Raw genomic sequence first — 17298 nt, 5'->3', positions numbered from 1 at the left:
CACCCAGGCAGGGAAGCAAATTCACAGGCCTGCCCAAATACTGAGTATCACACACAGTCCTGTCTGACGGGGAAGCCTCATCAGAGAGGTCATGGGGCCTATCCTATAGCTGTATTGGGGCAGGGAACAAAGCCAGCAGTCCTGGCCAACTGCTCCCAGTTAATGTCACCCCACACACCAGCCTCACAGGTCAGGCAGTGGCTTCACCCAAACAGAGACCCTGATAGAAATTTCTACTAGCCCAAGGATGCTACCAGCTAACCTGTCCAGAACCCCAAGCAGAGCTGACTGGTGAAGGACTGTCTGTGCTGAAATGAACCTGGAAAACCTGGAAGAGGAGACCCTTTACTCAAACACGTAGCTACCAACATGAAAAAAAAAAAAAAAAATCAGGTAAACATGACATTGTCAAAGGAAACTAATATAGCTCCAATAACGGAACCTAAAGAAATGGAGATCTATGAACTGTCTGACAAAGAATTCAGAATAGTCCTCTTAAAGAAGTTTAGTGAACCACAAAAACAGATGCCAAAATTAGGAGAGCAATGCACAGACAAAATGAGAAGTTCAACAAAGAAACAGAAACCATCAAAAAAAAAAAAAATAAAACAAATCCTAGGGCTACAGAATACTATGACTGAACTGAAGAATTCAAAAGAGAACTTCAAGAGCACAATTGACCAAGCTGGAGAATCAGTGAACTTTCCAAATTCTTCAAATCATAAAAGAAGAGCAAGATAAGAAGCAAGGAACAAAGGATCTACAAAACAATCACAAAATAATTAACAAAATGGTAATAATAAGTCCTCACCTATCATTAATTCCTTTAAATGTCAATGGATTATATGGATGAAAAAAGAAGGGCTACATACTAAACCTGACAAGTTCAGGAGAGGCCTGTATGCAGGCCCTACAAACTCAGAGACCGAAATTAACCACATAGGATGGTCTGAACATAAAAGTTGCTAACTAAAAGAGGGCCACGGCCCATAGTCACATCCTTGGCCTGTAGCTTCACTGACAAATGCCAATCTTTACCTTAAGTGAGGCTGCCTGTTGTCTTTTTGCATCTAAAATAATATGTCCTTGGAATGACAAAGTAATCCCTTTTTCTGGACCCCCAGGGCATAACCTGTCACACCAGAGCAGGAAACTACAGAATCCCTCATTATTGTTCTTGTCCTTTGATTGCAATCTCTATGTACTGCAATATGCTAACTATTAACTATCCCACAGCCACCAATGTAAAAGAAGTATCTGTCTCTCCAATTTACTTTTTATCCAATCCCAGAGATGTCCCCACTCTGCTTTCTCTCACCTCATTAATTTACCACCAATGGATTTCATGTAACTTTTCTCCTTTGATTCAAATGAATAAAATAAATTGCAAAGTTGCCTTTTTGTGTAGAAAAATCTCAGTCCATTGAAATTTTGCTTCCTGGCAATTGTCATCAGTTTGGATCAAATAACTCTTGTAAGTTTTCTCTTAGGCTGGTTGTTTTTTTGTTTTGTTTTGTTTTTTGCTGACAATTAGCATCTCAAGTCAAGACATAGAATGGGTGAATGAATAAAAACAAGACCCAATAAAATGCTGCCTACAAGAAACTCACTTTAGCTTTAAAAACACACATAGACTGAGAGTGAACAGATGTATAAAGATATTTTGAGAAAATGGTAATAAAAAAAGCAAGGGAAGCTATACTTATATCAGAAAATATAGATTTAAGCTAAAAGTGGTAAAAAAAATCAAAGGTTATTATATAATGTAAAAGAGGTCAATCCATTAAGAAGATAAAATAATTATAAATATCTATATATCTATGAACACAACATTGGAGCACCTAAGTAAATAAAGCAAATACTAACATAACTAAAGGAAAAATAAACAGCAATACAATAATAGCTGGGGACTTTAATAATCCATTCACAACAATAGATAGATCACCAAGTCTGAGATTCAAAAACAAAACAGAAGATTTGAAAAACACCATAGACTTAACAGATTTATACAGAACATTCCATCCAGTAACAGCAGAATACACATTCTGCTCAAGGGCACATGGAACATTATCTAGGATAGATCACATGTTAGACCACAAAACAAGTCTCAGCAAATTAAAGATGACTGAAATCATACCGAGTATCTTTTCTGACCACAATGGTATGAAACTAGAAATTAACAACAGGAGGAAAGCTGGAACATTCACAAATGAAAAACATGAAAATTAAACATGTTAACAAAAGGTGACAATTCTGTTTTTTCGGTAATCCCCACTATCAGTAATTCCATACTTCACAAAAACTAACTATTTCTTTGAAATTAAATTTAAGAAAACAGGAAAAGGAAAGAAAGGTACATCCTTCAACTAACAGTGAAGAAAACAGAAAATAAGAGGAGGTGGGACAAGAAAACCCTACATGCAAATAGAAGCAAAACTTTTTTAAAAAAGAGAAATTTATTGAATTGAAAGAAAAAACCAGTGTGTCTCTCTCCCTCCCTCCTGTCCTCCTTCCCTCCTTTCTTTACAGGAGGGAATTTCCTTTGTATCTCCATAGAATCTAAGAAGTTTCCTCCTGCCTTTCTAAATACTGGATCAAAATTCAATTCAAATGCATATTACGGCAGCTTGATGTTTTCTTCACTAAGAAATGTAGTGTAGATAATGAATAATTAGTGAGAGGGGGCACTGTAGAAGTATGAGAGCTGAGCCTCTTACCTGAAACTTCACAAGTCAGTGTAACACTCTGTTTCTCTTTCACCTTCACATCTTCCAGTCTATTTTCACCCACAATGTGAGGTGGTACTAAAAAAACAGAAAAAGTAATTTTAACAACAGGGCTGTTATTTTATAAGCATCTAGGTTTCTATTTTTATTAAGCTATAATGTTTAAAGCAAACCCCCCAAATTAATTGATTACTAGAATAATGTCATAATATTATTTTGATCAATTCTAATTTTAAGATATAAAGTTATATGTCATGAATTCAATTATATAGATAATTTTATTGTAATATAAATCAAAATCTGGATAAAAATGTCAACAAGTCAGTGAGTAAGAACATTGATCAGACATTTATTTTTCCCACTAACATTCTAACAAGCACTCACATTAAATAAGTTATCAGCATCTTAGAATACTGCAGAACAATTGTGAACTGACAAGACATGGCATTTCTCCCATTTAAATCCAGCTAACTACCTCCAAATCACTTTAACATTGAATTTTTATCAACAGTGATCGTCCAGGGGCCAAAGAATACATAAATGTGACATCAAGCTGTAGATAAATTTAAACTCTGGTTCCAGAATGTATGTAAGCCAATTAGATTTAGATTTTTTTCTAGAGATACAAATTATATAAATACCTAATACTGAAAGTCCGAAGATTTTTCTTTCTTCACCTGCTGCATTTCTTACGATACAAGTATATTGCCCAGCATCTTCTACTCTGGTCTGTATCAACCGCAGAGTCCTACCTCCTGGAGAAGTAAACCACCAGATGACTCAAAAAGAAATCTGAAACTTTACAAGTTTTCCAAGTGGTGTTCAATACAGATAAAATTTAATCAATATGCTTCAAAAATCTTTAAATGAATTTATGTCAAACTTTTTAAAAAATAAATTACACACGTTTACGTGAAACAGAATGGGTAATTCAGAAGAATTTTCTGGGTCAATGGATAAAAAATAAATATAATCCTAAGTGACAGCAAGCAAGAAATGGAGTTCCACAGAGGGGATGTTTGTATATAACCTTAGGAGGTAATTATACTTTAACACACAGAGGAATCGAGAGACTCCACAGTAGGTAGAGTATAAATGAAGATACAGAGGTAGAAAGATGAGGTATCTTAAGCAGAACAGGTGGAGAAGATGGTGGGAGATGAGGCTAGATGGAGTATGGCCAGATTCTGTGGACCCTTGAATGTTGTACTAAAGAGTCTAGACTTTACTGTGTTCACTAAAGGCTAGGAAGTGTGTAACCCAAAAAAAGAAAAAAGAAAAAAAAGTCATGATCTGATTTGTACTTTAGAAAGACAACTGTGACAGGATATTTAAAAAAAAGATTCCCAGTTTGCCGTTGAATATACGAAATGGGAATGTTAGAACGACAACTGCACCAGCAATCCAGATATGGGTGACAATGATTTAGAACAAATGGAAGAAACCACGAAGTCTGACCACCAGTTTTCAATTGAGTGTCATGAAATCCTAGAATTATTTATATTAAAGTTTATGAGAGGGTCACCTCATTCACTGTGCACCTTTGTTTTACATTTTGAACTTCCATGTAATGTTATATTTTGTTTAAAGAAAGATTCTTCAGCCAATAAATGTATAGAGGCTGAGAGTGAAACTCTGATATGCTTAAGGGTATAATTTAGAGGGAAACTTCATTTAAAGACAAAAGATGAGGGAGGAGCCCCCAAATGAGACTGAAACAAAGAACTAAGAGATCCACTACTGAGAGAGTGGAGTCCTCGAAACCATTTGAGGAGTCAAGTGTAAGTAAACAGTGTGCAGCATTTCTTAGGTTTTGTAATAATTTTCTACCTGGTATATTTTTGCTTAGTACCTTGAATTTGAACTAAACAAATTGAAATGGTTAAACATCAGATCTTCATATAAATATCCACCTGGATCTGGATTTATCAGGAGTTTCCACCTACTTTCTGTTTTCATCAACACAGCGAGCTGTCCCTGAGTTTTCCTATAAGCAACCTTCCCCTCCTCAAACCACTAAAAGGTGAACTTAGTGGTACTTTGTTTAGACAAACAAAGCTGATTACCTGAATTCAGTCTTTTTCCCCAACTGAATTCCCATCAGCCAACAGAAATCATCTAAACATGCCAAAGACTTATGGTAATTAGGAAAAGATTCAAGAACTCGCTGCTACTTCGATCAGTGAAACCACACTACGATTCCAGTTGAGAGATACTAACATGATCCAACTTCTATGAGTCATTGCTGGCTCTGCAAACCTCAGGCTCATGAGTCTCATGATCTTTTCTCTTTGTTTCCTGGTCTTCTCACTTCATCCGGTGGAAAACAAAAAAGGGTCTGATATAGGTAGCGAAACTTATACGGAGACGTTTCTTGTACCTATTACATTTTTATAGCAGTTATCTCTTCTTGGCACATAACTTCATAGCAATAATAGAGACTTTCCCCAAGTACTGCTTTCAGAGAAGCTGTATTTAAAGTCTCAGAGGGACTAATGTTAATGGGCCAGAAGTGTGCGGCAGACCCAGGCGGGTCACATGCCATTCACTTGATTCTCATTCATCCATTGCACAATACGCATGTTCAGACTGTAAAACTGAATGATTCCATTGGCAGCACCACAAAGTGAAATACTTTTACTGGGTTCGCTCAGGGGTCTCCAGCTGCTGGTCAAGCGAAACAAAACAAAAAACAAAACCCAACCCCCACTCCTGTACATCTACAATAAGCAGGAGTCCATCACTTTAACTTGCCGTTTTCATTTCCAGGAGCTCTGATGGGGTTAGTATATTTAACATGACTTCCTCCCTTTTCGGCAACGGACAATTAGGAAAAAGTCAAAAATAGGATGAGAATGTCAAGATAAGAAGATAATGTGCTCAGGTTTTGGGGAACCAAATTGTTAAAAAAATCTTTGCCGCTACTATGATTTCCAAAGACCAGCAGAGCCTGGAAGGCCTATGAAAATGAAAGCATCGTAGCAAGGATAACGGCACATCTTCCCCGACAGGGAGGCCACAAATCTTTAATAGGTTGTCCACAGCAAAAACAACACACATGTGTGGACTGGCTGCTTACCACAGAAGGAAGCCCTGTGTCAACTGCTTTACATACATTAACTCATTCCATCTTTTCAAAAACCCAAAGGAGTAAATTTTGTTAATATCTTCACTTTACGAGCACAGAAACTAAATTTAGCAAAGTCAGGTGACTTGCATGAGGTCATAAATCTAGTGAGTATTATAGGCAACAAATGAGGTCAATAGTGATAGATATTCTTATTCAAGCTCCTGTCATTTACAGAATAAGATCTTGAAGAAACCTTAGGATATTTAGACCTAATTAAAACACTAGGAAAGAATTTTTTTCTGAACAGTCTTCAAAAGTAGGAATTTAAACTTTGAACAAATTTAGGGGCAGGGAGGTCACTAACTCTCGAAATAGCTCACCTTGACATCTATCTATCTATCTATCTATCTATCTATCTATCATCTATCTATATTTTAAGTTGTTTATATTCAGACCCAAATTTGTCCTTAGAATCTTCCAATCACTGGCATTACTTTCTACCCCTGGAACTAACAGAACTAACATAATCCTTTCCCACACCACAGCTCTTCAAGTACTTAAATTTAATTTTCACTATGTAACCATAAGGTTACATAAGGTTTATTTTGCCAGGTTCAGTACAATCTGACATAAATTATTTTGTAATCATTTACCACCATAGATACCCTCCTTTAAAAATACTGTCAATAAATCCTTCTTCTAGTTTTCCTACTGAGTCACTGAAGTCCAGAATACAACTGGTCTCTTACTTTTCTTACTGGTGAAAATATATTTTGTTACTGTGGCAAAATACTGCATTGATTTTCTTGATAACCACATTACACTGCTAACGCATACCCAATGTATCACACGATTCAGAGATCTTTTCATATGAAGAATGCTGAAGCTGTATCTCTCCCTAATTTTCATCACTGGCTTTTGAACTTATGTGCAGGACTTACTTTAACTTTTATTTTCTTGGGTTTAACTCAAAAGTTCCAGCATGAGGTGTGTTTGAATTCGGATGCCTTCAGTCAACACATTAGGTGTTCTGCTAAGTATCCAAGCTTTTTATTAACCACAGACTTGGCAAGAGTCTTCTTAGTTGTATCCAAGTAATTACTAAAAGGGGCCAAGTACGGATTCCTGCGGCATGCCCCAAAACACCTGTATCCACACTTAAACTGATCCATAAAAAACGAGCTAATAGATTTCCGTACATAATTAGATGAGGAATAAGCTGAATATCTCTTTTACAACAATAATAAAATGTTACCTCACAGTAAACTATCCCATCCTGGAAATATAAAACTCACTCAGGTTAGAGTCATGAATAAGTTGAAATAGTTATGGAGGTACATTGTAGCGGAGGAATTGCTCTAGACTCTGGTATCAATTTCAGCATTCTTTTTCATTCTTCGCTTTTCAAACTGGTTGATACTCATTGTAGCATGAATGCTCTGAATCACTATGATTTAAGTAATAAGTGAGTGGGCAAGATTTCTATTTTAAAAGCATCTAGAGATAATTTAGAGATTTTTCTCTTTTCATACAGCTTCTGATGTCCTTCTAAATATTTTGTTCCTAATATGATCAGTGGGTATTAGAATATGCATCTAGATCAAAAAGAAATATCAAACAGGGAGAAGTGAGCAATGAAAAATGATGGCCATGTGAAGATAACCAGATTATCAGACGACAAGAACTTGTAATACCTGAGAGAATTCTCACAGAGCTGCTGAGGCTGATGGGCCACCCATCTTTAAGCCAGGTAATGGAAGGCAAGGGAATTCCTGAAGCTTCACAAGTCAGGGACACTGAGTTCTTTTCCACCACGCTGATATTTTCAGGTGTCCCATGGTTTCCTATGATGCTTGGAGGGGCTGCAAGGCAAAACAAAACACATAAGAAATGGAAAGGAAGGTGGCTAATACATATCAAATACCACATCCTAAACTGTTGATTGTTAATAATAAGACTTTCATATTCTGGTCAACAGTAAGCACAATACATAATCACATCAATAATCTTACTATTAGTAGTAGTACTTTTAGTGTAACATTCCTGGAAGTAAATATGTCACTTCTTCCCCACTAACAGCAATAAACAACTTACATATGGTGGTGACTGATTTTCTGAGTCACTCATCTTTTCGGGTAAGTCTCTAATATAGATTCATGACCTTCTTACAGGCAGGATTTTCTAACAAATAATTATACTCCTAAAAATTAAAATAATCTAACAAAAGATACTTAAGATTGATTCCTTTTCTCTTTTACATCCTGATTTCTTAAAGCTTTGGCTGCAAAGTACAGGGTAGTAATACTGCACTTTGTGTGAGTCCTAACTAGACTCAAGTCATAAGGCTGTGTCTATTAAATTTACCATTGCTTCTATAGATTTAAAAATTGTAAATCAAATTCTATGCATACAAGTAGGTATATATGTTTGGTCTATTCCTATTGATATCTATGACTCATTAATTAGAATATTAAAGCTGACTGCAGTATGCCTTATGACCAACTGACGCTGAGTCAGTAAGCGCTAAGGTTTATACTAGCCAAGACAGATAATTTGGAAAACATAGACTCAAAGAACAGTAATTGCGGTAGCACTGGACCAAAAGTACTTGAAGAGGACAATTATCTACTTCACTATGTGCTTTCCTAAAAGACTCAATATGTGCTTATTGCAGCAAGGTAAGAAATGGTAGGTCAAGTACAGAAAGATAAGTGATGAGATTGATCTGGGGAAGTGGTGCATATGTAAAAAATAATATACTATAAATAAAAGACTCAACACTCAAGGCCTGTATCTCCCATCCAGAATGCAATAGGATATATCAGCCAATGAATAGACTTGTTGATCTCATTTACACTTACTATGTACACTTAAGTCATATTTCCTGTCAGTCATTCCTGCTACATTTACAGCAACACACACATAACGGCCTGTGTCAGATACATGAACATTCTTCAGCTGTAGGATGCGACCTTCATCCAATATTTCCATTCCCCTTCCCTTGGTCAAAGGGCGGCCATCTTTCATCCAGGTCACCGTTGGTTGAGGAATACCCTGCACCTCACACTCCAAGGAAACACTCTTCCCTCGAGTCACAATAATTTCAGTAGGGTGGCTGCCACTGTTGGAAATGGTTGGTCTAACTGGATTTAAAAAAAAAAGAAAGAAAACAAGAAATGTTTTCTTCAAGTTTTACATTGGAATTTCCATCAGCCAACGTTAAATTCATTTTTTATATCAAAATATTAACTGCGAAAGAAAAACCTAAGATGAACAGATGTGGCATTGCTATACTGAGAGGTGGAATTCTCCAATGTTTCTAGATTTCGTCTGAAACTAAAGCTATCCACACAGTAAGGGAAGAATGTCATGTCTGCTACTTTACCTGCTTTTGAGAAGGTATACAAATATTTGAACTTATCATTTGCAAAAGTCTTTGTAGTATTAATTTTAAAATAGATATGGTAGTGTAGCTCACAATCTAACATCTATTACCAATTCCTTTCTTCCTTCCACTTTCCACTATAGGAGTTGAAAAAGCTGACACTATTTCTCAGTAGTCTCTGAAAACTGAGATGGCCACATGAATGTATTCAGGTCTATAAAATCTAAATAAAGGTCTGCTGGCAGGGGATGGGAGGTATGGATTTTGAAAACTTTTAGCTCTCTTGATAAAAGGAAAAGATACAACTTTTTATTGAGGTAAAACTGGTATATAACATATACATTTCAGGTGTACAACATTGTAATTTGACATCTGTATGCACTACAAAATGATAACCACCAAAATCCTAGTTTCACTATACAATTGATCCTCTTTACCCATTTCACACACCCCTCCCCCAACAGCTTCCCCACGGTAACCAACAATCTGTACTTTGTATCTATGAGTTTGTTTTTGTTTAGGTTTGTTTGTTTATTTGTTTTCTTTTTCTCTTTTGTTATTTACATTCCACATAGGAGTGAAATCATACCTTATTTGTCTTTCTCTGTCTGACTTATTTCACTTAGCAAAATAACCTCAAGGTCCATCCACTTAATAATGGCAAGATTTCATTCTTTTTCATGGCTGAGTAGTATTCCATTGTATACATATAGCACATCTTTATCATCCATTCATCCATCGATGGACCCTTAGGTTGTTTCCATATCTTGGCTATTGTAAAAAAACTGCTGCAGTAAACACAGAGGTGCATATATCTTTTCAAATTAGTGTTTTTATATTCTTTGGATAAGTACCCTGAAGTGGAATAGCTTGATGATATGGTAATTTTATTCTTAATTTTTTGAGGAATCTCTATATTGTTTTCCATAGTGTTTTCACCAATTTACATTCCTACCAACAGTGTATGAGTGTTCCCTTATCTCCAGATCCTCTCCAACTCTTATTGCTTCTTGTCTTTTTCATAATAGCTATTTCTAACAGGTCTGAGTTAATATCTCATTGTGGTTTTGATTTGCATTTCCCTAATAATTAGTGACGTTGAACATCTTTTCATGTGTCTGGTGGCCATCGGTATGTCATCTTTGGAGAAATGTCTGCCCATTTTTGAATAAGGTTTTTGGTTTTTAGTAGTATGAGTTCTTTAAGCATTTTGGACATTAGTTCCTTGTTGGATGTATAATTTGAAAATACCTTCTTCCATTCGTTTTGATGATGGTTTCCTTCACTGTGCATAGCTTTTTAGTTTGATAGAGTCCCGTTTGCTTCTTTTTGCTTTTGTTTTCCTTGCCTTTGGAGTTGAATCCACAAAAACATCACTGAGACTGATGTCAAGGAACTTAGTGCCTATGTTTCTTCTAGGAATTTTAGTATTTCAGGTCTTACATTCAAGTCTTTAATCCATTTTGAATTAATAATGTATATAAGATAGTGGTCTAGGTTAATTCTTTTGCAGGTGGCTGGCTGATTTTCCAACACCATTTCTTAAAGAGACTGTTCTTTCTTCATTATATGTTCTTGGCTTCTCTGTTGTCAATTAATTTGTTCATATATGTATGGGTTTATTTCTGGGCTGTAAATGCTGTTCCATTGATCTGTGTGTCTGTTTTCATGCCAATACCATATTGTTTTGATTAATGTAGCTTTGTAATCAGGGAGCGTGATACCTCCAGCTTTGTTTGTTTTTCTTAGGATTGCTTTGGAAATTTGGGATCTTTTGTGGTTCCATAAAAGTTTTATAATTATTTGTTCTAGTTCTGTGAAAAATGCCATTGGAATTTGGATAGGGATTTCAAATTCCCTGTAGATCTGTAGATTGTTTTGGATAATATATACATTTTAACAATATGAATTCTTATAATCCATGAACATGGACTACCTTTCTATTTATTTGTTTCTTCTTCAATTTCTTGTATCAATTCCTTTAGTTTTCAGTATATAGGTCTTTCACTTCCTGGTTAAATTTATTCCTAGGTATTTTATTCTTTTGATGCTATTGTAAATGGGATAGTTTATTTAATTACTCTTTCTGATAGTTTATTATTAACGTGTAGGAATGTCACCATTTTCTGTAAATTGATTTTGTATCCTGCAACTTAGCTGAATTCATTTATTAATTCTAACAGTTTTTCGCTAAAAGCTTTAAGCTTTTCACTGTTGAGTATATTAGCTGTGGATTTGTCATATATGACCTATATTATGTTGCGGTATGTTCCCTTTTGTTGAGGGTTCTTAGCAGAAATGGATGTTAAATTTTGTCAAGTGCTTTTTCTGCATCTATTGAGATGATCGCATGGTTTTTGTCCTTCATTTTGTTAATATGGTGCATCACATTGATTTGCAGATGTTGAACCATCTGTGCATTCCTGGAATAAATTCCATTTGGTCATGGCATATGGTCCTTTTAATGTATTGTTGAATTTGGTTTGCTAATATTTTGTTGAATATTTTTGCATATATATTCATTAAGGATATTGGCCTTTAATTTTTTTTTTTTTTTTTTTTTTTGGTGTCCTTATGTGGTTTTGGTGTCACAGTAATGCTGGCCTTGTAAAATGAGTGAGGAAACATGGTCTCCTCTTAAATTTTTTGGAAGAGTCTGAGAAGGATAAGCATTAAGTCTTTCAATGTGTGGTAGAATTCACCAGACGGTCCTAGGTTTTTGTTTCTTGGGTGGTATTTGAACACTGATTCAATCTCCTTACTAGCAATCAGCCTATTCATATATTTTTAAATTTTTTTCATGGTTTGGTGTTGAAAGCTTGTATGTTGCTACGAATTCATGCATTTCTTCTAGGTTGTCAAATTTTATGGAATATGATTATTGTAGTAGTTACTTATGGTCCTTTGAATTTCTGTTGTGTCAATTGTAACTTCTCTTTCATTTCTAATTTTATTTGTTTAGTGCTGACCACCTCATGACTGCCAACCTCAGCTTCTCACTATGTGAGAAAATAAACCTCTACTTGTTTAAGCCACTGAACATCAGTTATTCTGTAACTTTGCAGCTGATGTTGCCTAATTAATACTGGTTCCAAGGAAGAAAATTAGATCAACTCTTAATACATATGTATGTGAGAAGAAAAATGGGCCAGGGTTAGTAATCCTGTGTTCTAGTGCCATTTCTACCACGTACAAGCCATGTGACCTCAGTTGGTCATGGAATCGTCTCTGGGCTTAAGTTTTCATTAATGCAAAATGGGGGCAATAATTTTGTCTCATATTACAACTCAGGTAAAGACTAAAAGAGATAATTACATATTTTAAACACTTTAAAATCTTATACATATTATTATTTTAAATGGTATATTTTTACATATTATAAATATACCCTATGGTAAAATGCCACCCCTCCCCATTCTACATGTTCACTATCCTGTTCCCAACAAATTACAGCCACATTCATGTGTCTGCCATGGCCAAGGTGATACAGAGTAGACAGCGGTATTGCTGAATAAATTACAGCAAGAAACAGAAACAGCTCATCACTATGTCAGCACAATTTAAATTTGTGGGTCTAATGAGAGGTATATCATAACCAAACTACTTTGAATATATCTTAAACTTATGAAGAAAAAGTACATGGGAAGGATGGAAAGATTTCAAAGAAAACTGTGCCAAAACCTGGTTAATCAATAACTTACTATAAACTTGCAGACTGTAGTCTTTCTTTGCAGTTCCAGCAACATTTGATGCCACACATGTGTAGAGTCCTGCATCAGATTTTTCAGCAATTGAAATCTGTAACTGTCTGCCTCCAGATAAAGTTCTGACTCGTCCTGAAGAATCATCCAGCACTGGGGAGCCTACAAAGAAAACCAAATGGCAGAAGATGAAGCAAAAATATAAAGCATTTTGTGTACATTTGCCAATGAATATATATACTTATTTATTTACTTCCTATTTCAAGTACCTAAAAGGCAAATGGCACTATAAAATAATCCTACAGAAAAAAAGATTAGGAAGAAGAGGAAAAGAAGGCAGCAGAGGAGGAGAAAATACCAAGAAAATCTTTTGCAATATTTTCTTTCAACCAATATTGCATTTGAAGAAAACATACTTTGGAAAATAAACAAAATAGAATCTTAAAACAGTAAAGCAAAAATGATTTTTAAAACAAGCTAAAACTTTAGATAATCTGTCTCATAACTTAATGGACATAAATAAATATTTGTTGATGAATAAATTGAAAATCTGTCCAACTGTAGAATTCAGTCTTAACACTCAACAAAGCTGTCACAAATACAGCAAAAATGTTTGCTTTAGAAAATAATTTTTTAAATCTATTTTAAAGAAAAAAGTAGTTAATTGAATTACAGAGGCCTTGTAGTGCATTTGATTAAAAAGCAATTAATACAGAAAATAGTTTTTTCCTGGGTGGCAGGTAGTCTCAAAATTGAATATTTTAAGCTATATAGTGCAGAAGATTGCAAGCTGCATATTTCATATTTAATTACTCTGTCAAGTATTTTAGTATGCAAATCCCAGTAAAGTTTGTTAATAAATTGACAGGTTTGTCAAATAAAATAGAAATTCATCTATATTTTATTTATATTTAATTTTATAAATGTCAAAGGATGAAAACTGACCTCTCTTCTTCCAAATGAGATTTGGAGGTGGAATACCACTTGATTCACATAAAAGACTAATGAGATTCCCTTCAATGACTGTCAGTGGAGCAAGTTCATCAGAACCATAAATATTTGGTGGTACTGAAAGATTAAAAATAAAGACAAAAATACAAAATACAATTTTTTTGCAATCATGTTAATATAAAATTTCCCTAATAGTTTACATGTAAAACAACCCAAAGGTTTGCACTCAAATGAAACAGGAAATAATTAGCACTTGAGGTGAACATTTATCAACACCACATTAAAAGTCAACTGTAAGACATAGACTAACTATCTAATAACACACTTCAAATTTTCATAGACAGAAACTTAATTATCAAAATATTCAGAGCGGCATAAAAAGAAGCCAATTTACTATAGACATTTAGACATCTTGCACCAAAAACACGAAGGCACCTACCAAGTTTAAACTTAACCCAGTCATTTGTGTCTGGCCAGTTTTTATATCTCAGATACTGAACAGAATTGGAAAACAACAGGCATATAACACACAGTAAAGAACAGAGGCAAGGAATTTGATCTTAGAAACAGACATGTTATTTATTCTAGATCGCACAGCCTGCTGCCCACTGGTCTCCATCTTCTCCTTGAAATGTTCAAAGTGAATCCTGACTACCCATGCATCTCTCAGAGGCCGAGTCTGCATTTGCTGGCCTAATTCTCTCCTTGGCCACTTCTCTGGTTGCAATATAGTCAGGCGGCAGTTGCAAGCTCCTGGGAGTTGAGGAGTAGGAGAATTCCGGGAGAATTCCCCTCACTACCCAGTGCAGCTTTCAGTCATTGTTCAGCCATCCCTGTGAAAGCCTCTGTTCCTTTGAGGCTCACACCACCAATTTTCTATTCTTTCTCTTTCTTACCACCATCTGTGAACTACATTCTTTTTCTGTTCACCGAACAATTTGCTCGGTGAGGATGCTCTTATCCATCCTCTTTACATGAAGACCTGCTATCATTCTGCATGCAACCAGCATCCACATGAATAACCAGTCCAAACACCCTGGCTACTCACTTCCTTGATGTCAGTATGGGTTCATCCCTTTCTCCATCAAAGGCCATAGGCTTTTCATCATCTAGAACATTCGTTCTATAAATTTACAAATTAGGGTACTCTCTGACAACTGCTCCATGTTTAGAGCTCTTTCTCTCAATTTTCCCCAATTCTCAATTCATCGACCTGATTGAATCTCAACTCCTTTCAGCTTTCAGAAGTCTCCCAATCCAGCTGCCTCCTCTTTTACTGACTGACTTCTCTTTCCAGCTTAGATTTAAAGATCAATCATTGCAACTACTCCTTCGCCAATATTCTCAACTGCCATGCAGCACTGCCTTTCTATTTGGCAACACAGGATGACTCTTATAGTTTACCCTGTCATCACCTATACCACAGATAGAAAGTTGTACAGAAGAAAATGACAACTACATGAATTACCACTGCTATAAACTCATGATCGCCAATCTAAACTCTACCCTCCTCGACTTTCATGGCCTCTATTAATACAAATGCTTGTAAATCTGCACCTATAATGCAGACCCCCTCCAACTACTTAACATCTCAACTTGGATGCCTTCCTTAGAGGCATTGTCAAACTTGACTTGCCCCAAAATGAACTCAGCCACCTTAGCTCCCTCTCCAGGCAAAGGATATTACTGTCCACACAGTCCAGTTGGCCAACCCATACTGACATCAATCCTTTACTCTTCTTTCCACCTAAGCAATTAATCCTATTAATTCAATTTCTTAAATACTTCTAGAATTTATCTGCGTTCTTCCTAAAATACAGATCTGAACACCCCAGCCCGCCTTTAAATCCCTTTAATGGTATCGTATCACCTTTAGAACGAAATCTATACTTTTAAAATTGATTTTAGAGACCTTCTTCAACATGCCCCATTTAACCTCTACTATCTAATATCTTCTCACTCCCTCTGCACCACACTAGGCTCCACAGTGAATCATGCTTGGTACAGTGAATGCAGTATTATTCTGGTCTTTGTAATGCTCCCGCTCTCTTCACAGAGCTAATACCTACTCATCCTTAAAATCTGAAATGTCACGAGTCCATGATATGTTTTCCTGCAAAACTTCCTATGATAGCTCTTAGGAAGTTTAACTGGCTATTGAAAGATATTTCTAGACCAGCAGAAGAGAAGTTCTGTGTGAGCAGCGTCATTGTCTTTTCTCATTCACCTCTCTATGGCTACACGTGGCACAGTGCCTAGAACACAGAGGCACACTACGAATATTTTTTCAGTGAATCTATCCTTGATGTCTTAATATTCTCTCCCCTGTCATTCATTCTTCTATCTACTGTATATCTGCTTAGAGGCATCGGTCTACTCATTGGTAAAGTATACTTTGTGGTTTATGTTTACTTTGACCTACTAATTATAAATCATTATGAATCATTATTATAATCATTATAATAATCATTATTATAATCATGATTATTATAATAATGATTCATAATGATTTATAATTAATAGGTCATTTTCTACACAAATGCATGCTTTTAAAGTTTTAAAAATAGTTTTCTCCATTGGCAGCAAATTATTTCCTCTACCTATTTTTATTTTAAAATGTGTTTTTTAAATAGTTTTATAAGCAAAAGTAAATTTCAGTTCATTCTCTCAACAATTAAACGTTTAAAAAATAAAACCAAAATTAAGAGTGCTTAATATGTTATAAATGATTTTAAAAGTATTTAAAATAAAAATAAATACACTGGAAATGAGAGCACTTTTTAATGATTAGCAGACAACCACAGCCAATATAACAGTGGTGATTATTCTTAACATTTACATTAAATAGTAACAAATAGCAAAGTTTCAAGTAAGGATAGCTAATCACACTGGTCAGCATAGTAACCCCATCTCCCACCCACAAGTACAAGGCTCTCTCATTCATACACACACACACAATTCACGTACGTCATTTGGCCTTTTGACTTATTTTCCATTGACAAACCCAGCCTCCATTCATACAGAATGCTCAATCATTAGAAAATCCTCATTGAAGAAGCTAAAAAGCGTATTAGACAGGAGTGGAGAACCATTCTACATCAAAGTGACAGTAATTAACATATTTAGGTTCAGGAAATCTATAGTTGACCTTGAATTAATCATGTGAGCTGATAGGCAGGACAGTTCAGCATCATCTAATCATACTGATTAGTTTCATGATCAACTTGAGATACATGGATGGCATTTTAAGAGTTGACACAAATAATCAAAGGTTAAACCACATGCTGCATCATTTGCTTTACAGGCTCTGATCACACTTACCCAGAATATTGACGTTGTAGTTTTTCTCAGTTTTCCCAGCAACATTTGTTGCCTCACAAGTGTAACGACCAGTATCCTGAACTTGAGCCTCTTCAATCTGAAAATAAAATCACGCTTTGAAACCACAGTTTCTATTCAATAAGT

The 17298-nt window shown here is 35.4% G+C and overlaps 1 protein-coding gene across 7 annotated transcripts in view; it reads right to left on the bottom strand.

Moving 5' to 3' along the window:
* HMCN1 (hemicentin 1) overlaps positions 1-17298 on the bottom strand; it is a 667703-nt gene that overhangs the window by 113861 nt on the left and 536544 nt on the right. For all 7 annotated transcript variants that reach the window (XM_074322404.1, XM_074322402.1, XM_074322401.1 and 4 more), the window contains 7 exons: positions 17155-17251; positions 13828-13950; positions 12883-13044; positions 8658-8939; positions 7491-7658; positions 3368-3481; positions 2718-2804 (listed from right to left, as the gene is read on the bottom strand). In XM_074322404.1, coding sequence (XP_074178505.1) covers positions 2718-2804; positions 3368-3481; positions 7491-7658; positions 8658-8939; positions 12883-13044; positions 13828-13950; positions 17155-17251 — 1033 coding nt within the window. The remainder of the gene's footprint in view (positions 1-2717; positions 2805-3367; positions 3482-7490; positions 7659-8657; positions 8940-12882; positions 13045-13827; positions 13951-17154; positions 17252-17298) is intronic.

This window comes from Rhinolophus sinicus, linkage group LG17 (genome assembly GCF_036562045.2).
Source record: "Rhinolophus sinicus isolate RSC01 linkage group LG17, ASM3656204v1, whole genome shotgun sequence".
Taxonomy (NCBI): Eukaryota; Metazoa; Chordata; class Mammalia; order Chiroptera; family Rhinolophidae; genus Rhinolophus; species Rhinolophus sinicus.
Note: the sequence above shows the minus strand (reverse complement) of the source record. Positions and strands in the feature narration are given on the sequence as shown.